Below are 20247 nucleotides of genomic sequence, written 5' to 3' on the forward strand. Positions count from 1 at the left end.
GTCACGTGTTTGCTACTGTCAAAGTTCAGTATGATGGGCGAACTTGGACCACCTGATAATGAATTGGAATTTAAATCAAACAACACGATCCATCATTCAAGACAAACATATACCGCTAAACAGATCATTGAATCTAAATATGCTTTATTTTTCTACACACTATAGTTCCCGCAATCATCTTCCCTACAATTCTTTAGCGAGTTTTCTCAATAATTCTTTGCTCTTGTTTTTAGTTGTTACTGCTGTCAGCTGATCGAATTCAAGTTTTAAGGAAACTGGACAACGACGTTTTGCGTTTTGTTCTTTGTGTTGAATCTTGTTGAACAAAACGATGGTTGTACTTTTCAGAAGCCAATCTGTTCATCTTTTGCTGGACGAGGAATCTTGAGGATTCGCTTGCTAAACCAACAAAACATTAACCGAAAGAATAACATAAAATATCGCCACCGGTTCACTCACGTCCGTAGCTCCATTCCTATAATGCAATATAAGCACGCCGTAAAGTAAACTGATGGGTAATATAGGCGAAGGTTAAAAGGGAAATACATTCAATGCCCGGACCGCTAAAACTACCAATCGCTGTCTTATGCCATCAGGGACAGCGGACTAGCGTATGCCATCGGGCGCACCGATGGATGTGGCTGTAAAGAAAAGCAAGATAAGATATGTCGTGTTGTTATGCAATAAGCTTTCGGGATGGAAGAAGGCTTATCAGCCTGTAACACTTACCACTTCCTTGTAAGTAGTGAATTTTGGTTTCAAATCATTACCCTTCAGTGTGATGAAGGCACCCAGATTTTTCATTTGGTCGCTATGAGGGTAAATAAAGAAACAAGTCGTTGAAGATTCTCCGACTTGAGAGATTTTTTGCTCCTGGACCGTACTTACCAGTAGTTGGGTGCCGAGAAGACGGTAATACACTTTCCATCATGATCAACCTCATAGCCTTCCGCTTTTACCTCGTGGCTGCGAATGATATAGTCCAAATTGTTGAACTTCAAGAACTCATCTGTCACATCCGGCCCGAAGTGAATTCCAACGCCACGTTTGGACGGTACACGGCCCGGTTGCGGCTGCGGATCGGACCACAGCAGTTCGCACATCAGGCCCTCCTCCGGCGGCTGGCAGTTTCGATCGATTGCCCGAAGATCGTCCAGTGACACTTTATCCTTCGAGAACAGCCCACCGTGCATAACCAGGACTTTCTTGTTGATCAGATGGCACAGCGGCAGCCAATTGTACACGAGCGTAAACATGTCGGCCATGTTTTGCGAGTACTTGGACACCACCTCGCCGGTAAAGCCGTACAGTTGGTTCATGTTGAAGCTTTCATGGTTGCCGCGTGACAGGAAGAAGTGGTTCGGATAAAGTAGCTTGAAACCGAACAGGGTAAAAATGCACTCCACTGAGAACGAGCCCCGGTCTACGAAATCTCCGTTGAACAGGTAGGGATTGGTGGTCGAAGGCAGTCCGTTGATTTCGAATATATTGAGCAAATCGTAGAATTGACCGTGGATGTCACCGCACACGGTGAACTTTGCATCATCCGGCACCGTAATTTCCACCAGCGATGGCTGCGTCTTTAGCAATGCTTCCATATCACAAAGGATCTAAAAATTCATTTTGTTAAGTTTTTTCCCTCTCTGGTGAATACAGATTCGCTTACCCTATATGCAAAGTTCTTGTGCAGTTTGTTTTGATTCTTGTACCACTCTAGTAAACTTTTCATAAACTCCAAGGTCACTTTGCCGTTTTCCAACTTCGGACCATTGTAGTCGTTTTCTATGGCTGCAAGAGTAAACGAAAGTTGTTCATTATCCAACTGCTGTCAGAATATCGAATCGTGGTATTGAATTAAAAATGTACTTACAGACAAATTCCAAGTCCCTGCACATCTTTGCCACACTCTTCTCCTGGTGCTGCACAGAGATGGCCTTTTCGAACGCTATCTTGTTGACCATTTTTTTACACTCCGTGTACTTGTCCTGCGCATCCTTTGAACTCGGGCACCGTTTGGCTACGAATTCCAAATCTGCCAGCGCTTTCTTGAACCGCCCGAGGGCCATCAGTGCAGCCGCTCGCCGGTAATACGCTTTGGTGTAGCTATTCTTCAATCCGATGGCCTTATCCGCATCGGATAGCGCATAGCCGTACGATTCCGTCCGGAAGTGAGCAAAACTTCGATTTGCGTAGAAGCGTTCGTTTGGGCAAGTTTCAATGGCTTCAGTGTACAGAGCAATTGCTCGCTCATAGTTTTGTTCTAGTGTGGGGAGAAAGCCACAAGACAATGCAGATAGATGTTTGATACGAAACCAATCAAATTGCCGTGTTTCTAACCGGTTTCTAAGCCTTATTTGTTGGTTCCTTCGGTAGACATTCGATATATTAGATGAAACCTACCTTTGAAAAACTCATTGCCGAGAACACCGAGTTCGTCTGCTTTTGCTTGCAGTGGATTTTCCGGTGCATTTTCTCCTACCGCTGCTGTTGCCGCGGGTGCTGCGGTCTTGTGATTGGTTTCTTCGGTTGTTGACGACATTCTTGGAGCAACTTTGAGCCGACTTTGCAAATAATAAACTAGTTAAAATGCAGAGTAACAAAAATGGAACAACGAAACGGAATATACCGCACTTGTTTCGGCGAAATGTGTGTTTTGCGAGGTTTTGACAGGTTAATCTCCCGGTTAGAGTTGGCACAGCGGATGATTCGAACATTCGAGTCGTCGGATTCCAAAGGATTGACTTAGATTTGACTTGCTTGAGGCTCGATTGATTCGGTAATTGGAAATGTGTGCCATGTTTTTATTACGGAACAAACGAGTTATGAGTAGTGATTTGATTGGGATAAACGATTTCCCGACTTGTATTGAATGGCTTATATATAAGACGATCGTCTCTTGTCTGTTTGATGGATTGGGATTCAGATTCGATGATCCGGATCTTGAAAGGATTTGAATTTAAAGATTTGAGTCCCTGCAAGGATTTGATTTGACTCTCGGTCCGTTTATTCTGTATTTCAATCTCGTTTTATCTCGATTTCGTACGATAATTAAGATCATAATCTCACCCTTTTAATTTCCAAAGAAACAAGATTATGATCACTGTTACACCAAATATCATAACATATTATTAGATATTTTAAATTTCAGATTTAATAAATGTTTTCTTGAGTTGACTCTTCTTTGGACCGTAGAATTTTTACAAGAACCGAGATTTGCTCCATGAGATTATCCAGTTTCTTCTCTATAATCTTCATACCTTCGTGGTCGTTCTGCATTGTATTGGAATGTAAAACTTTCTCCTGAAAGTCGTACAACTCCGTCAAGAATAATTCAAGACGGGTTTCAATCGGTCTCGCATGATCAGCTTCTGAATTCGAGTGTTCGGAAAATTGAACTGTTCGTTTCCCAACTGTAGCATATGATTTATTTGAGCTTTTCGTTTCCGCGAAAAAATCATCCTCGTCTAAATAATCCTTCAATAAAATGGAAGTAAAACCTTTTGAAGCAGTATCCCGTAGGTTTGTAAGCTGGTCACGTTTTTGCTCTCCAGAACATTCCTTAGCAGCAGCCCGCAAATTTTCAAATCTTTTAACAAGCTGCTCACGTTTCTGCTCCTTGTTAGAGCTATCTAGTCTTTGCAGCATCTCATTTGCTTCATCGCGTAGTATTGAAAGATTATTGATCGTTTGTTTGGAAATGTGAAAGAAACGTTCCTTTTCTGGGCTTTTCATAATTTCTAAAAACGCCTCCACTTCAGACTTATAGGACCTATTTAGCTCATCGGTAACCTTGGTCAACAACGAAAGTTCGCTTTCTTCAAATGGTTCCGCAAATGAAGGAAGTGTTTCATCGATCAACTGTGACTGATCCGATGTTAAGGTGTGAAGGAAGCTGTGGCAATCTTTAAGTTTGGTTTTCAATGCGCTCAGGCTGGCGGTATTTGGAGTTTTCAGCACTTCTTCAATTGATTGGTTAACGCTCTCAAAGACGTCGTCCAGAGGCTTGGATACGTTCTGCAAAAAACTGTCTGTAGAATGCATTTCCGACTCATGCACAAGCCCCAGCGATGCATCGTCCTCTTCGGGGAATGGGACGTTTGCCCATTGGCGTTCTATTTCCTTCAGGCGTAACGATGCGTCCTTAATTGCCTGATTTGTTAAAGAACTTCTATTGAAAAGATCTGAATTTGAGCCACCAGAAAATTGCATTATTTGCTCGGATAATTCATTCAACTCGTCGGTGCATTCAATCGCACTACGAATGATCCTAGGTACTTCCGCCAGCGACACATTCATCGTCCTTTTTAATGTTTTATATCGTGCCACTCGCTGCTTGAGGTCCTCTAGAGCCTTGGTTCCTTTTACGCACTGTTTCACGAGATTTTCAACGGATGGTGATTTCGGAAACTTTTCGGACGCATCAACTAATGTATTGTGCAAGACTAGTTGGTCCTGTAGCCGTTTTAGCAAATAATCCGCGTTTAAATTGGCACTTTTATCTTCGAAACTGCCGTACCGCATTTGTGAAGCGTTCAGTATGCCATCGGAAATGTTCTCAGAGCGTTGAGTTGTGTTTGGGGAACTGTGTTGAAAATTGTCCAAATCTTCTGATTGTAATATTCCCAAGGAAACGTTGGTATCTTTCTTGGATTCATCTAAGCCGGTAAAGTTTAGTTTTTTCCTCACTTCCAACGGTACTTCCGGCAGTATCCGCGAATGACCTGCAACAGAAGAAAAACCACGCTGGATGGGGTCCTCAACACGTCTCGTTATCTCCCTCTCTAAAACTGTCCGGAGCAATCGAGTTTTTTCGTATACAATGGCCAAATTCTTGCTACTGATGCTGGGTGGCTTGATTTTCGAATTACGCATGAGATTTGGTAAGGATTGCTTTTCCATAGTAATTCGCTTAAGCTACGAGTGACACCGAAAAACGATCAGAAGATAATTATTGGCAATATAATATGAATTCCATGTTATTATTCAATCGAATACAAACCGAATATTTGCCTTGAGCTTGTAGTCTAGAAGCTTCTTCGTCCAATCAAATCTTGATGTGTTTATTGCAACTCGATGGCTACTTTAATTGAACGTAGTGGATTGATTTTACTGAAGATACTTCATAGTACACCTACACTTTAAAAACACAGCTAGGGAATCAAGCTTTCGCATCTGCTTCAAGCAATCGGCAGCCCTTTTTTTCAGCTCTCTTCGTTCGCTTTTCTCCAGATACATTCGAACAACTTCCAGCGCTTGGTCCAACTGTTTCTCGCCTATACGAAGATCACGTATCAAATCGGCGATGGATGCAAAAAATTTACACTGCATTTTGTACACCTGATGCGCGCTGGCATCGGCATCCCAGTGGTCGGTCATAAACTTGTAGATGTTCGGAAATACGTCTCTGCGTACGGTATAAAAATAAGAAAAATGATTATTATAAATAATCAATAGCTAATATGTGCTTAATACTTACGCAAGTGATCTTTGACGGATAAAGTCATGCGAGAGCCGTGCCAGCGTGACCAACAAATCGAACGCATTGCTCACGACAGCAGGATTTCGATCGGTGAACCTTTCCGTTAAGTTGTACCAAATGTTGTGCACCAATGGAAGCAATTGATTTTCGTACCGTTGAAGGATGTAAATTCCTTCGTTAATGGTGGACAGCGAAAGTATTCGTTCCGCATCGTTCGACGAGGAGAGGTACTTGTAGTTAACGGATAGAATGCGCAACGCGATATTGATGTGCGGAGGTATCATTTCATCTTCCACTTTGGCATCCGAGGGATCCTCTTCCGTTCCGTTGGGATCTTCTGCTTCGTTGAAGGCGTTGTCAGTATCATGTACTTCGAACACCTCCGGATCGTTAGAAACTTCGCTTGCTAGCAGGCTTTCTAGCCGTTTGATTTGTTCAGAAAGATTGTTCATTTCTTTACTTTCCGCATCATCTTCGCGCGGAATAGCGCTATCCTCGTGATAGCGGAGCCTTATTGAGTGAATGAATATTTGGAGCACCCGTAGGCATACGATCGCGTTCCGTTCACCGTACTGCGAGTAACTATCGAGAATGTTTATGACGATTGGAGTGACTGTCGATTCCAGCACATCGGACGATTCATACGGTACGAAGCGTAACACGGATTCCAGTATGGAAAGACCATCGCGCAGTTGCTCGGAACGCCGCAAGCAACGGGTCACATGTTGCGAAATGTAATCGAGATTTTCATGCAGCAATGCCTGAATGTTTGGCATTCCCAGTGCGTTTGCCACGGTGTCCAGTGCCATTTCCGCTGACTCATTTATGCAATTCAGTGTGCTACCGGAGCATTGCAGTATCGCTCGCAGCGCATCATACATATACCAGCGGAAATTTTCCCTCAGAAGCAGGGCAAACTTGGAAATGATGCGCAGCACAAGACAAACGTGAAGAGCGTTATACTTCTGGTCGAGTATATTGTCATTTTCGTCCAGCTCCAAAAACCAATGGTGTGGTTGTAACATCTCAGAGAGAATATTTTTAAACACTTCCATTCGTTGCTGGTCCATTTCGGCACTATCAGGAATTAATTCGCACAAGATAAACAGATAACCATTGCTGTTCATTCTTGTAGTGAAGAAATCGTCCAAAATATAGAGCGTCACAGTGTTCAACGCTGGTGCGTGGTTGTGCAGTGCATGTATTAGATCCAAATATGCCCTCCTAGCCCGCGATGATTGGACATTTTTCAACACAATCCAACGTGATTCTTTTTTTTCTTTCTGCATGCGGAAGCCATCCTCGTACTCAAACCGATAGGAAACGTACTCGCGACGAATAAGCTCATCCACACCGTCGAGTTCTGCCGCGGCCAGCAAGGTAAGAATAAACTGTTCCAAAATGTTCGGGCTCGCAAATATATCCGTTAGCTGCGGTTCGGAAAAGAAGTTTAGATAGCCGGTAATTAGTTGAAAGCTAGCTATCTGCTCCCGCTCTTCACCCCGGTAGATTGTGCGAGGCATTTTGTTCAGCGCATCGAAAAACAGTTCGTCCATTCGATTGCCGGCAATTGAGATCGTAAAGTGTGCCACCGACTTTCGGCATTCTAAGCATATTTTGCGAACACGCTCGGATTCGTCGTGGGTCATTGCTATTACTGATTGAAGAAAATGTACCGTGCAGCTGGGCATGTTACTGAAAGAATATTTTAAATTTATATAACAACACGACTTTTCTTATGTGCGATACTTACTAGGTACAGTTTTTCAGCAGCTCACAGTTCATTTTGGCAAATTCCAATCGAATAAGTTCCTCCTCGTGGCCTCTAAGGTGCAGAATTTTGTGAAGTGCCTTTTCGACCTGCTTGTCCGCCTCTAGCAGCCACTGGCGGGTCCTCACGGTTTCGTTGAAATATTTCGATTTTTCGTGCTTTTCCCGTAGTCCCAATCCTAATATGTTTACGTTTTGGTTGTTTGCTGTACCGATACTTTGGGCTAGTTTTCGAAACTGCTCATTGTTGAAATCTTCGTTTGTTTCCTGCTTGGAATAGTCCTCGAAGATGAGGCTTAGCGTTCTCCCCAACGCCTTGATAGCGATACGGTAAACCGCCGTCCCTTGTTTTTCGTCTCCATTGATGATACTAATGAATGTGGCTATTATTCGGGGCAGAGCGATGAACAGCAGTTCTGCCACCTGACAACGCACCACGATGTCGTTGAAATCGAAATCGTCGTGTACCTGCAGCACCGAGAGAATAGAATCCACTGCTTGGAAACGAAGTTTTCGATACCGTTCGGTTTTAACAATATTGACACAAACAAATATGGCCTGGGATATCAGTTTTAAATTGTCCTTTACGTACACTTCCTCAATCAGTTCCGACTGTATCCGGCGTGTGACAAGCGAAATCACCTTCAGAGCCGCTAGCTTATACTCTTCGGAAAGATTCGGGCGTATGGTTCCGGTTTGTGCATCGTAGATCAGTTTCACCGCCACCAATAGGGTAGTTTTCATGCCGATTGCTTTGGATAACCGGCCTTTCTGTAGGATTGTGGCGATACACTCAAGAAGATAGGTTTTCGACTCGTTTTGATTTCTGGAAATGAAGCAACAAAATTTGCAGCCATTTACATTAAGATAAATACGAAATTTTGGTAACTTACTCTCCCTGTATTGTATCGACAAGAATGACCAGCTGTTGTAGAAATACGTTTTGCATAATTTGCACACTCGGTTCGTCGACTTGCTTGAGATAACCATTTAAGCTGATGATACTTTCAGCTGTGGGTTTCCGAACAACGGCATCGAAAAGAGGTTTAATTTTAGTGAAAATTTCAGAAAGATTCTCCATCGCTACGATGTTTACGGGATCATTTGCTTTGTTTACTAAATGATACGAACTAGTGTTGGCAGAATCGAAGCATCGATCTCTTGGCAAATTCTTAAGGATTGAATCCTATTTGACGGATTCGGATCGGGCTAAGCGATACTGTCAAATTTTTGAAGGGTAATATTTTTACCTAATTGTTCCAAAACAAACCTTACTGTTCTTAACACGGCGCGGTAGAATGATAGTGGAATACATTGTAATACATATCATCTATGTTTTTAATATATAGAGTACATTTCATGCAAAACTAAAATTACTTTACTTTTGTTAGTTCAAAAATTTCGGATTTTTTAAAAGAACTTCGAACAGCGAATCGTCAATATATAAAATTAAATTTTACTTCAAGTTAGTTTTGTACATAAATTATGCGTAGCACACCAAATTTCTAAACATAAACCGTTGTGGAAATCTTTCATATCATTAGCGTTCCGCTTTAGAGGTTTTCTAGTAAACATTGTCCAAAGATTAAATGCAAACCGTAGCGCAGTTAGATCCGCGCCTTTGAAAACTATTGATTATAAAAGCCAACCGTCTTTTGTGCTCAGCACGTTGCCTATTTTCTAGGATGTCGGTGCTATGGTTCTTGGCTGGACGTATCACAACGGGTTTGAAATGGAATACGGGTTCAGTGTATCTTTAACTCCATTGATTGTTGATGGTCCAGGTCGAGATCGGACAGCGACGAGTGGGCGCCCGGCAGGAAAGCGTACACTAGCTTGCGGGTGTAATCTGGCAGGAACGCGTAGCTGGAGAAGATGAGAAGTCCTAGAATGGCGAAAATAAAGGCATCTACGAAAGGTTTGGTTAAGGAAACATGAGGGGATATAGATGATAACAGTTGAATGTCTTCCATGTTAGAAGTTTATTTTAGCACCATCTCAAAAGGATACTGACAAAGCGCTTTTCCCATGGATCAAGCATGTAGATGCAGGTGTTCAACTCGTATAGAAGGTACACGCCAGACACGGAGTTCCATATCTTGCGAAACATTTCTGAAGCCAACAAAACTATCAACCAGCACTAGCAACTGACCAAAACACTGTGGCATAAGCCAGAAAAAATGTGATTCAGAACGAGGCTTTCCTACGCGTCGTACTGAGTAATAATATTTCGTAAGGCCCTAATCTGTCCGGGCTTCCTTATCGATGCTATATATGTACGCAATAGACAGTAGATTTGAGTTGATATTCGAAGTTGCCTAAATACGAAGGGGTTGCCTGTCGTACGGGTCAATGAAGGTTGTGATAAGAGTCGACACTAGGTGACGCGGCGTTATTGAGAATACTTATAACACAGCTAGGAAACATACACGAGTTATATCATATTGTTGGTGTTATCAACATATTTTTTGGATATGTTTATCACGATCTGTTGTTGTGCGTTTTGTTCAGATGTCTACGCACACTTTATCACAGTACAGTGCAACCATACTTCATTGAACACAACTTTTGTAACTATGTTTTCCGAGAGTTCATTTCATCATTGTCCATTTGTTATAGCAATATTGCTTAAAACACATCACACGTTATTCAATTTATGATCCCACAAGTAGCGAAGTTGGTTTCCGAGATGCCGAGATGGATTGATCAATCAGCAACGATAAAGAAAAAAAGAAGTAGAAAAACCATAACAAGGTGCCTAGTGATTGTTGACGTCTTCATAGATCGCGTGATTTGTACGACAGAGGGCTTATTTCACGCACTGCTAAAACGAATTTTGTTCATGTTTTGAATATTTTTAATAACTGCTTCGAAAATTGAACACCATAAATCTGGTTCAGGTTAGTAGTTCAAAGAATAAATGTTGTAAAGGATACTGACTAGACATTTTTCCCATGGTTCAAGGAAATATGTCATGCTGTAAATCTGCCATTTTAGGTAAAATAAATCCCAACGTTTCTTCCAGGTTTCTCTCCAGCCATTGGAATCCATTGTCGAGGGTTGTAGGTAACTGCTTTGTTGTACCATCGTTACAGATTTCACTTTTCAACTGATTTGTGTACAATTTGCAGACCGTAAGTTACCCCCCGAAGAGCACGTTGGTCCGTCTAGGAAAACCTATCTTATCAGGGATAAATCCGTTGCCATCCGCAAATAAAACACGCGATTTATGTGCACGCTTGTCTCGGAATGTTGGATTATGAAATGGGCGTATGGAGATATCGCTTAATCTAGTAGGTTTGATATTCATAGATAGCTGGCGTTCGGCTTGACCAAAAAAAAAAAATGTCATCCAAATTAGAAGTAACTTTAGACGATAAATCTCCAGTTTGTTACCAGGCGTGTCCGTTTCGAATTAGTTCGCAAGTGACGGTCGTAGACGATTCAGAAGAATTTGTCCGTCCAGAAAATCCCCTGAACCAGCTTGCTTCGGAGCCCGATGGCTCTGCGGCACATCAAGTCTCTAATATCGAGTGGTATCGTTCGCGATCGCACGCGTTTGGAACGACGCGCTTCACCTGTATAGAAAGTTTGTTGAAAGCAGCCGAGCTACAGCCATCGGAAATTATCAAACTAGACTTCAATGTGTGATAAACAGTTGCTACTCATTTTAGTTTGAATTAAGATCTCATTGTCATTATGTTCTTTTTCAGGGGTGTGGCTACACAAATTTGCACGTGCAAATAGCACTCGATACATTGCTGAACCGAATTCGCCCGCAATGTTTGACGGAATTGCGTCTGTGCCGGAATCGGTTATTCAATCGTTCGTTGGCGCAGGTTCTTGGAAATGTCCTGCAAGAGTTTCAAACCATAGTCCACCTTTCGGTTTCTTTCAACACGCTGGACGACGACTGTGTCGGTATCCTAGGTGACGCGTTGTCCAACTCTGGAGTGCGCAGCTTCGAAGCGAGCCATTGCCAGATAACCGATAAAGGAGGATCTCTTTTCTTAACCGCCATGGCTTACAGTGATTGTATCGAAAATATTCAGCTCAGCTGGAATCATATTGGGATGGCCAGTGGTGTCGCTTTGGGCAAATTTCTATCCGTGCAACGTTCGCTGGTAGAGTTAAACTTATCCGGTAATCACTTATACCCCGAATCGCAATCGATCGTTCCATTGCTGCAAGGTTTAATCGGTAATGAGGTGTTAGAGAGTCTCGATCTTTCCTGGAATGGGATCCGGGGGGAAGACTTTGGACGAGTACTGGCGAAAGCGGTTCCTCAGTCGAAATTGAAACGTCTCAATCTGGAGCATAACCTGCTCGCCACCGACGAGATGATGTTCGTCGTAAGAATGCTTAAGAAAAGCGAAACTCTAGTGGAACTTCGTTTGGGAGGTAACTTTTTCGAAGAAGAGCCTTCACAAGAAATCGTAAGGACCGCCGGGCGTCACGCGTCCCTCGTGCTATTGTCCTTTGGTCGATTCCATTTCGTCTCACAGCGTACCGCCAAGTTGTGTGAGTTTTTCAAGCGAAAAACGTCATCCAAACAGTTCGTTTACCAGGGCGTTCTGTTGGCCAATCCGCCTCGGCCGGTGGATGTGCAAGATATGCTGCTGGAACGCTGCCGGTTTCTGGCGATGAAACCGAAGAAGGCGAATTTAAAGCGCGACATTGGTCACCTTATGCTGCAGTTTCGGGAGCAAGAAAATGCGATCCTCACACGGGACGAGTTTTTGCTTGCGGTGAAACAGTTCCGTGTCAAACTTGATCGTGCTTTGATCGAGGCGTTGATGGACGCATTCGCAGTTCAGAAGGGATCTGTGGACACCAGAACAATGGCAGGCAAATATCTGATCCGTCATCCCACCGACCCACCGGTAAAGGCACCAAAGCCCACGAAGGGAAACTCGAAGAAGAAGAAATGAAGCAAAGAATGAAAGAAATATCACTCGTCTAATGTTTTCAGTTTTAAAATATATTTATTGCTCTTTTTTTACTTTCTTCTCTTAGTTCTTCTCTGCTCAACTTTTTTAAATCTGCTGCTGCTGCTGCTACATTTGTTTATGAATCATGCAGTCGAATGAATGATGTAATGCGAACGGTGAAGGTGATGATTAGATGAAAACGATGTGAATTGTGATAACGGATTCTTCCCACCGGAAAGTGGGAAGAATATGAGTCGTCTTAAGTTTAAGTACTATGTACTACACGTTGTATGACATGAATCGGCGTAACGTCTGGAGAACATTTTGCCCCCACTCTTGTACGCATTATCTGTCCTCTAAGTGGAATGTTCCTCTACTTTTTCAACCCCTTCTGCTTTTTTTACTGCTTTGCTTCTCCTCCTGTGTCTCCTGTGCAGGATTGTCACATGCGACTGTTTGTGTCCTTTCCGCAAGATCCCTTATAGTCTCGTTTAAGATGCTCTACCTAGCCGTTCTACTGCGTTCGAATCCGCAATTGCGTCACATTATTGATTCTAGCTTCGATACATTTTTACATTATTTACACGCACACATCCTCACACAAACTTCCGTTCAGAAGTGAGTTTTTTAAGTTTGGATGATTTACTAGCACGTTCCAACAACTTGTGTCGCTTGCGCTCTGGTGCATATTAGTCTATTCTATTTTTGCTTTCTCGATTTAAATAATATTGAGTACATTGCTTCTGTCTGTCTTTCTCTTCGTTAACAGTTTTGTTCCACTGGGAATGCAGTTGTCGTTGAGTTTTGCGCTTTTCATATGCTTGTGGTTCTTGGGGTGCGAACAATGTACAATGAAGGGCATGCTTTCCTTTGAACCTCATCCGCCCTTCTAAGTTAACCTATTCCTAAATCTTAGTTGTACAGTAGCAAAACACAACACTAAACAAGGAACTATTTACTCTGTAAAATACTAGCCCTAACTAACCTTACAATCCTATCCCCACTTCATCTGTAGATCCACAGGATTAAAAACTCTATCTGGCGATGGAAGGTCTGCCTGATTGACTGATCCTGAAATAGTTATTTTATATTTTTCGTTTTTATTTAAACTTTTCCGTTGAGTTCATTTTTTGCGATATAGTTTAGTAAGTTTGTTTTTTTGTGTGTGTAAATGTTCATCCTAACTAGCCCAATACTGGCTAGAGATCGTAAGCACATCACCGCTTCCCGTAAGGTTCCGCGGTTCGTTCGCTCAAAGTACAAAAAGAGCGTCCCTTCACGACACGAGCAATGTGTGACACGTGGTTCCGTTGCGATGCTTTCCCTAACTCAAGTAGCGCTCCCTTCTATACAACTCTTCGTCTATAATGGCCTAAAACCTATCCTAGAGAGGCAGAGACAGGGGAAAACACAAATTTGACTCCTCGCTCGATTCACTTATTTAATATCACATTACATTTAACTGTGCTCCGCAACTATTCCCCAACCGCAAACAGTTACTTTCGCAAACGTTGAGCCAACCTAAGCCGAGGCTGTCCGAGCTTAAGCTTGTAGCATCGGTGACCCTTGCCCTTTAACTCGTGCTGCTATTAATCATAAGGAAACCCTCAATGATTGCAAACGTCTTCTCGCCATCGTTTGGTGGTTTAAAATTTTGTGCGTTCGATGAAGTAGGCCACGTTTTGCAAATTCTAACTCAAAATGGCAGTTACAATCTTTCGGCCCTCTTTTTATTTGGATCCTATGTTGACCATTTCCGCACTGCTTCGGGCGACCGGTTAATTGCACAGCAACGAAAAGCTTAAACGTTTGGTTCGTACGTTCTCCCTCACGCAATCGTCAACCAGGTTGGGCTGAGTCGTAGTCTCGAATTGCTTCTCTACAGTATCTTGTAAATGAATAAATATTTACAACAAGCATTGGGATAGATCAGAGAGAAAGAGACACAGGCATTAACAAAAAGCGAAGCGCGCTGGCGTATAATAAATTAGTTACTCATGTATAAAAATAAACTAATAAAATAATGAACATTGATCTCTTCGCTCTCCGTCGCTTTTGAGCTAGCTCTCGGTCTGCCGATCTATTTGTTTGAGTACGTTCCTATCTACTCCATAACTGGCGACGAAACAGTTGATTAACTAACGACTCCACTACACGTGCACCGTCAGGACATCCGATTCGGGCGCCAGGGGCATACTGCTCGGAAGCATCGAGGGAGCATCCACGACCGTCGCGATCGCTCTCGTGCTCCCGCTGGCCCCGGTAGCCGACGGAACCGTAGTCCCGCTCGTCTCCGATGCCGTGTGATCGTTGATCGACCGCTTGCCAAAGTCCTTGTGCTGGCAGTCCATCGCACCGACACTGTTCTTCGTCATGATGTCGGCGTTCTGCGTTTTGTGCAGCAGTATGTGCGAGTTTCGGTTGGCCGCTTTCTGCTTGTCCGGATCCTTCTCGAACTCGGCCCCGTCGGGCGTGCAGGGTGGATAGAGCTGTTGCGACCGGTGCACCGTGCTCGGACCGGCGATCTGATTCATTTCCGGTGCCGGGTTGAGGCTGAGCTCCATGGCGCCCCGCAGCGAGCTTGAGCTAGCTTTCAGCGGGTTGGCGTAGCGGCGAAAGTTTTCCTCGTTCTGTAGATTGTTGGACTTTTCCTCGTCCATGCCGCGCGACAGATCCAGGTGGGGCGACAGGTTCGTACCGGAGCCGTTATGTGAGTGCACCTTCTGGCGCCAGAGCAGCGCCACAAAAGCCCCGAGGCAGAGGGCCACGATTGCGATGCCAAACCCGACCGCTATCAGGTAGTTGGAACCGTTTGAGCCCTCGTTCACTAGCGCCGTTTCGACCTTCACCTCGAGAATGGAGGTAAGCGGGGCGGCCTCGACGAGGTCCGCCTGAAATGAGTCATTCTGGACGCCCTGCTGGCGGGAGAGAATTTCCGCCAGTAGTCGCACCGCTTCCGATAGGCTGGCCGCCCCTCCGACGGGATCGGTTGGTGTTGACTATATTGGAAGGGAGAAACGAAATCGGTATCAGTATCGCATACTGAGGGAATTCAGGCCGTCCGTACTCACCAGTGTCACTTCAATCGTGTCGTTCGTTCCAGTTTTGAGATCACATAATACCACAATGAACACCGACACGTCGAAGGATGGGCTTTTGACGAGCTTTTCGCCAAGCTGAAGCCGCAGCAGATGGCAGAGACCATCGACGGAGGTGCCCCTAACCAGGCGGTTCAGCTCGAGCAGGATCGATACACGGGAGCAGACTGTACCGAGTGTTGCCTGAGAGGAGAGAAGAATTAGGTTAGAATTGCAAATTGAATATATTTATCGTTGAAATTTATAGGTTCTTAATGTTCAAAAGTGAAACCGGTAAATATCTTATATTGTTTGTCTCTACTTCAAACTAACTAACTGTATGTTTTTAATTTGTTTTGTAATTTAAAATTTTCAGTTGTAGTATACAACTACGTAACTTATTTTGGCTATGATAAATTAAAATGTAATTTCCAATAAATTGTTACACATCCAACTTCATATCATTATTATTATTATTATTATTAAGTTTTGGTTTGAACGGCCAGCCCGTATTAATTATATCATTAGAACGAATTGAAAATAAATAAATATATATTGTTTCATCGCCTTACATCTTTACATGATAAAGCTTAAAATTTGACAATGAAAGTTGCTACTGTGCGTAGATAGTTATAATAAATGTTTAATTTACTTGAGTATAATTGAATATATTGAAAAAAATATATTGATAATTGAATTGAGTATATAAACACTTAGTTTTAAGAAATAATATAAAATAAAATATTAAAGGTACAAAATTCATGTTTACCTGATTGGGCCAACAGTCGGTCGGAGCCGGGATTTTCGGTGGCGCGACACGCCGCGATGGCTCGAACGTCCGGCAGTCGCCCCGGGGGCGGCAAGGAGGCGTAAGGCAGGACTCCTGCGACGTCGGCACGCACACCTGATGGCTTTCGCAGGCTGGCGCCCCACTGGACTGGTTTCGGCCGAGACAATTGCTCAGACCGCACCAGAGGTTCGAGCAGCGGGGCTTGCCGTTCACGCAGATGCACGAGTTGCAGCTACTTTCGTCCGGCATATTCACCGGGGATGAACTGGTACTTCCGGTGGCACCAGGACGACCGCTGCTGCTACTACTGCTGCCGCCACCGGCCGGTTTTCCCACGCCGGAAGATGTGTCGCTCGTGATTAACGGATCGTACGGCGAGTTGGTGGTTGAGTTGGAGCACACGGACGATGGATCGGAGAGAACTGCGGTCAAAGAACCATAAAATGAGTTTTAAAATTTAAACATACATATTAAAGCAAAAATGGAACAAAAACAAAGAAGGAAAAAGGTTGGCGATTAATCGATTAATCAATACAAGATTAATTGTGACGATAGTTGGATTAGTTGAAGGTACAATTTTACTCTAAACCGGAACAAATTTAATCCGTTATTTTAAAATTAGGGAAATGATTTTTGTTTGTGTATGAAAGAGTTTTCAAGAAAAACTGTAGTAAGAAAAGGCTTTAAGTAAATTAGTAATACTTACGGATCTCACACCGCACACCCCGCCGACCGACGGGACAAATGCAGGTAAACCCTCCGATGCCGTCCTTGCAGGTGGCCCCACCCAGGCACGGCTGCGGCGAACACTCGTTCACATTGATCCGGCAGTCCGGGCCGGAGAATCCCTTCGCGCACACACACCGGAACCAGCCCGGGCCCGACTCACAGCTGCCGCCGTTGTGGCACGGCTGGCCCTGGCACTGGTCGAGCGGTTCGCTGCAGAACGCCCCGCCCCAACCGAGGGCGCAGCGGCAGTGCGGGGCACCGCCGAACTGCGACGGTATGCAGGAGCCCCCGTTGAGGCACTGACCGGGCGAACACTGCACCGCCCGCTCCGTGCACGTTTTCCCCGCCCAGCCCGGCTGGCATTCGCACGAGTAGTCGCCCTCGCCGTCCACGCAGATGCCACTGTTCTGGCAAGGATTCGAGGTGCATTCGTTCACATCTGGGAAAGTAATAAAAAAAAGGTTAGTGAAAGGTTCTGCTTTCGTCCAGCAGCGCTTGGAGGCCTCTAATGATACTCACTGTGCTGGCAGAAAGGGCCTGTAAATCCGCTCTGGCAAACGCAGCTAGTTCCCATCGGACCGGGTTCGCATTTTCCGCGCCCACTGCAGGGAACCGGCTCAAACGGGAGCGTCACCATCGTGTCGTTGTTGGTCGATGGCATCAGACATCCTGCTTCTGCAAAAAAAACAGACAAAAACCAAAAAACCAACATAAATATACAGGCCATTGAGACAAAGTGGTTAACTCTCTTTTTTCGCCTCAAAATTAATCTCATCCGAACCTAATATGTTTGAAGTTGAGGGTAATTATATTCTCTGTCACTTTACAGCCGTTAGTATTTTCAAACGAACAAAGCATAGAAAAATGTGAAAAAATTGGCAAATGAAGGAAAAAAGGGTTATAGAAGAATCATCAGAGAAGAATAAAAAACCAACAAACAAACAGAAGTGAACAATCAAACCGTAAAACGCAAACGATGCAATTAGGAGGTGTCCGAGATAAATGATGATTGTTAAATGGAAGAAATGAATTTATAGAATCTGCAATGCTCGTTCGGATTGTTAAGGGGTTGGTTTGCTGGCCTAGGTTTTGCTGCGCCCCAAATGCCACGCTGCAACTGCAACTACCAACGTGTTCGCCGTGGTCTGAGGCATTTTAATTACTTAATCAAAGTTCTTTCTCGCCCGTGGGGTGCCCCTTTTCCACCTCTTGTGCTCTTGGTGCGGTTTTTGTTTCGTTGATTAAATAGCCCGTTTTTCTTTGGCCCATTTGTCCCTAGTCGGGTGACGGTATTTTCTTCCCGCTAGGATCTGGCACGATTTCTCTGGCCGTTTTCCACGCTACGTCCCCGTCAGCGGATTCGGGCGCTCGGTCTGGCATTTAACACGAGCTTCCCACCTTCCCAGCTTTCGACGCACATGTTGTTTGCACAAACAATTTTCCTTCGTTTCTTGCCTCTTTGTTTTTCGTTCTCGTCTCCACCTTCTCCCCTTGCTTCTCTCTGTTCCCACCGCCCTGAGATCCTTTTCCGGATGGGCTGACAAAAAAAAGGCCCAGCTCCCGGGAAACGGGGGTCTCATTTATAAGATTCTGATGTTTTGTTTTTCCCTCGCACCTTTCGGTCGTTCATCCCGGCAATCCCTCCCCATGAGGCAACCGACAAACATCGTTAAATGTAAAAATGCTTGATTTTTCAATTTACATTAATAAAGTGAGTGAATTCTGGCATTCTTGGTGTGGGGATTCCTATTGTTTTGCTTTGCTTGTTTGTTCCTAGCCGGGGTGGAATGAGCAGCCGCAAACCCCTGAAGGTGTGGGCATGGTTTGGAGGTATTCAACCGGTCTATCTTAGAAAGAAAAGCGACATAGCTATAAGCACTGAATCCCCGGGAACAGTTTTCGCGGTGAAGAGTCCTAAGTAGCTGCTGTTTGAAATACTCAAATCGGTGGAGAAAGTTGTTTGTTTTCAATTGAAGATTCCCGAAAAAAGTACCGCGAAAGTATTGGGGTGGGATGAAAGAAATTCCTAACGAAACGAGAAAGGCGGGAATGGACATCATGGTGTCGTTGCATTGTGACTTCTTCGCAAGCAGTCTCTTGGATGGCCATTGGCTTTGGTAAACAACAATGTGGCTTTTTTCCTCGCCTTAGAATCAACGCAGTGCAATGAAGCCGTGACAAATATTGGCCGTAATCATTAATTTATCTTCATCTTCCCTAAAGACCAAGCCGAGACGGATGGAATCGGACTTCGGGGGATGTCGCTATTCGGAAAGAAAAAAGAATAATTTCACCGTCGCATCATACCCAGCACCAACTCCATCCGGAACTCGGTTGATGGCCGGTAGTGTGCCACGTTTGAGCAGCTTCTCAAACCGGACGATTGCTTCCTTTTTTTGCCGGTTTGGGATGCTCTGCGAGATCATTTGGTCATTTGGCGTTGGTGCGCGAAAGAGGAGCCACCCATTCTCTCGCAAAGTTCCAACGGATGACCCCGGCGAAACGACCCGCCGTTCCTGCCGTTGGTGAAGGCATAAATAAGTTGTAAACAATTTATCAAATCAAAAGGAACAAGAAGAAAACCACGTAGGAAGAACAAAAAAAAAACAGGGGAAAAAATGCTGATGCTGTACTTATTATCCCTTTCCCGCTCGGTTCGCTCGGGAGATGTCTTTTTTCGTTCCTTTCTTTTGAAATTTGTATCTCCATTTTCCCAAACGTCGCCATCGCCGCGAAGCTTTGCTTCTGGAGCTGGAAGGCTAAGGGCTGGATGGGGGAAGAGAAAAAAAACAGGGAACCCTGAAAGGAACCGTTTCGTGTTCGTCCCGCGACGACCGTTGCTCGCGACTTCGTTCTCATTCTTCCCCACGCCCTACTCCCGGGGCAATACAAGAAAGAACAGAATCCACCAACCGCGGAGGAGAAAAAAGTTCCATTAATTATACAAATATCGTCCGGCGACTCCGGCCCGGCACACCCCGTTCCTCGCTTCGCTCTGTCCCCAGCGACTGACTCTGGGGCGAAGCTTGAAGTTTGAAAGCAAGATAAGCTGAACCGAATGGGAAGAGAACCAGCATCAGCATCGAAGACGACGGGCAGGCTGAAGAAAAGCTCAATCATAATGTCATTATTCTTCGATCGCTCCGAGGCTCCGGACAAACCTGTGCAGCATGCGTTCCACTTATGCTCGGGGACACTGTGCGAGCCATGCGCGGGGGAAGGTGGGCGCTGGGGGGAGGAGGGCGGCAAACGCGAGCAGATTCTAAATTTGTATCGGCATTGTATTAATTACCGAGGCATTTAGGAGCCTAATTATTCATCATGCATACGCTCGGTTTGCGTGCGTGTGTGAGAGTCCTCAGCCAAGCCATTAGTCATAGCCGCAGCCCTGGAGTGCGGGCCCCGGAGCGACTCCTTCCGAAAGCCATTTGTTAGACTAGTTAGCATAAGTGATCAGTCGTTTCGCTCCTC

At 44.5% G+C, this 20247-nt stretch overlaps 6 protein-coding genes across 6 annotated transcripts in view; 1 reads left to right on the forward strand and 5 right to left on the reverse strand.

Moving 5' to 3' along the window:
- Positions 1–232: 232 nt before the first annotated feature.
- Positions 233–2643, reverse strand: LOC131289786 (serine/threonine-protein phosphatase 5). Its single transcript, XM_058319096.1, has 6 exons — positions 2401–2643; positions 1871–2260; positions 1667–1788; positions 889–1610; positions 730–811; positions 233–641 (listed from the first exon to the last, which is right to left on the reverse strand). Exons 1-6 carry the CDS (start codon positions 2537–2539, stop codon positions 585–587), a joined length of 1512 nt encoding a protein of 503 aa, XP_058175079.1. The 5' UTR covers positions 2540–2643; the 3' UTR covers positions 233–584.
- Positions 2644–3150: 507 nt separating this feature from the next.
- LOC131285010 (uncharacterized) lies at positions 3151–5027 on the reverse strand. The gene has a single exon (XM_058313870.1). The coding sequence runs from the start codon at positions 4897–4899 to the stop codon at positions 3151–3153; it is 1749 nt and encodes a 582-aa protein (XP_058169853.1). The 5' UTR covers positions 4900–5027.
- A 40-nt stretch (positions 5028–5067) lies between these two features.
- LOC131289782 (TELO2-interacting protein 1 homolog) lies at positions 5068–8330 on the reverse strand. Its single transcript, XM_058319093.1, has 4 exons — positions 8143–8330; positions 7233–8075; positions 5477–7174; positions 5068–5404 (listed from the first exon to the last, which is right to left on the reverse strand). Exons 1-4 carry the CDS (start codon positions 8328–8330, stop codon positions 5107–5109), a joined length of 3027 nt encoding a protein of 1008 aa, XP_058175076.1. The 3' UTR covers positions 5068–5106.
- A 402-nt stretch (positions 8331–8732) lies between these two features.
- On the reverse strand, positions 8733–10336 carry LOC131285011 (serine palmitoyltransferase small subunit A). The gene is made up of 2 exons (XM_058313871.1): positions 10186–10336; positions 8733–9158 (listed from the first exon to the last, which is right to left on the reverse strand). Exons 1-2 carry the CDS (start codon positions 10334–10336, stop codon positions 8995–8997), a joined length of 315 nt encoding a protein of 104 aa, XP_058169854.1. The 3' UTR covers positions 8733–8994.
- Positions 10337–10594: 258 nt separating this feature from the next.
- On the forward strand, positions 10595–12180 carry LOC131285012 (uncharacterized). Its single transcript, XM_058313873.1, has 2 exons — positions 10595–10894; positions 10963–12180. The coding sequence occupies exons 1-2, from the start codon at positions 10595–10597 to the stop codon at positions 12178–12180; spliced, it is 1518 nt and encodes a 505-aa protein (XP_058169856.1).
- Positions 12181–14330: 2150 nt separating this feature from the next.
- Positions 14331–20247, reverse strand: part of LOC131289781 (protein serrate) — a 108663-nt gene continuing 102746 nt past the window's right edge. Inside the window, exons 14-18 of the mRNA XM_058319092.1 lie at positions 17296–17451; positions 16754–17215; positions 16027–16469; positions 15252–15461; positions 14331–15179 (exon numbers count right to left, since the gene is read on the reverse strand). Of these exons, the coding sequence (XP_058175075.1) occupies positions 14331–15179; positions 15252–15461; positions 16027–16469; positions 16754–17215; positions 17296–17451 (2120 nt within the window). The remainder of the gene's footprint in view (positions 15180–15251; positions 15462–16026; positions 16470–16753; positions 17216–17295; positions 17452–20247) is intronic.

This window comes from Anopheles ziemanni, chromosome 3 (assembly GCF_943734765.1).
Source record: "Anopheles ziemanni chromosome 3, idAnoZiCoDA_A2_x.2, whole genome shotgun sequence".
Taxonomy (NCBI): Eukaryota; Metazoa; Arthropoda; class Insecta; order Diptera; family Culicidae; genus Anopheles; species Anopheles ziemanni.

Excerpts from the sequence above, each read along its gene's own strand:
- LOC131289786 (XM_058319096.1), bottom strand. The coding sequence starts at position 2,539 with ATGTCGTCAACAACCGAAGAAACCAATCACAAGACCGCAGCACCCGCG. Across the intron at positions 2,261-2,400 it reads CGGCAATGAGTTTTTCAAAG|AACAAAACTATGAGCGAGCA; the intron begins GTAGGTTTCATC and ends TCCCCACACTAG. Across the intron at positions 642-729 it reads TCACTACTTACAAGGAAGTG|CCACATCCATCGGTGCGCCC; the intron begins GTAAGTGTTACA and ends TTTTCTTTACAG.
- LOC131285010 (XM_058313870.1), bottom strand. The coding sequence starts at position 4,899 with ATGGAAAAGCAATCCTTACCAAATCTCATGCGTAATTCGAAAATCAAG.
- LOC131289782 (XM_058319093.1), bottom strand. The coding sequence starts at position 8,330 with ATGGAGAATCTTTCTGAAATTTTCACTAAAATTAAACCTCTTTTCGAT. Across the intron at positions 8,076-8,142 it reads GTCGATACAATACAGGGAGA|AAATCAAAACGAGTCGAAAA; the intron begins GTAAGTTACCAA and ends CTTCATTTCCAG. Across the intron at positions 7,175-7,232 it reads CTGCTGAAAAACTGTACCTA|TAACATGCCCAGCTGCACGG; the intron begins GTAAGTATCGCA and ends ATATTCTTTCAG.
- LOC131285011 (XM_058313871.1), bottom strand. The coding sequence starts at position 10,336 with ATGGTACAACAAAGCAGTTACCTACAACCCTCGACAATGGATTCCAAT. Across the intron at positions 9,159-10,185 it reads ATGGGAAAAATGTCTAGTCA|ATGCCTTTATTTTCGCCATT; the intron begins GTATCCTTTACA and ends AACCTTTCGTAG.
- LOC131285012 (XM_058313873.1), top strand. The coding sequence starts at position 10,595 with ATGTCATCCAAATTAGAAGTAACTTTAGACGATAAATCTCCAGTTTGT. Across the intron at positions 10,895-10,962 it reads TTATCAAACTAGACTTCAAT|GGGTGTGGCTACACAAATTT; the intron begins GTGTGATAAACA and ends GTTCTTTTTCAG.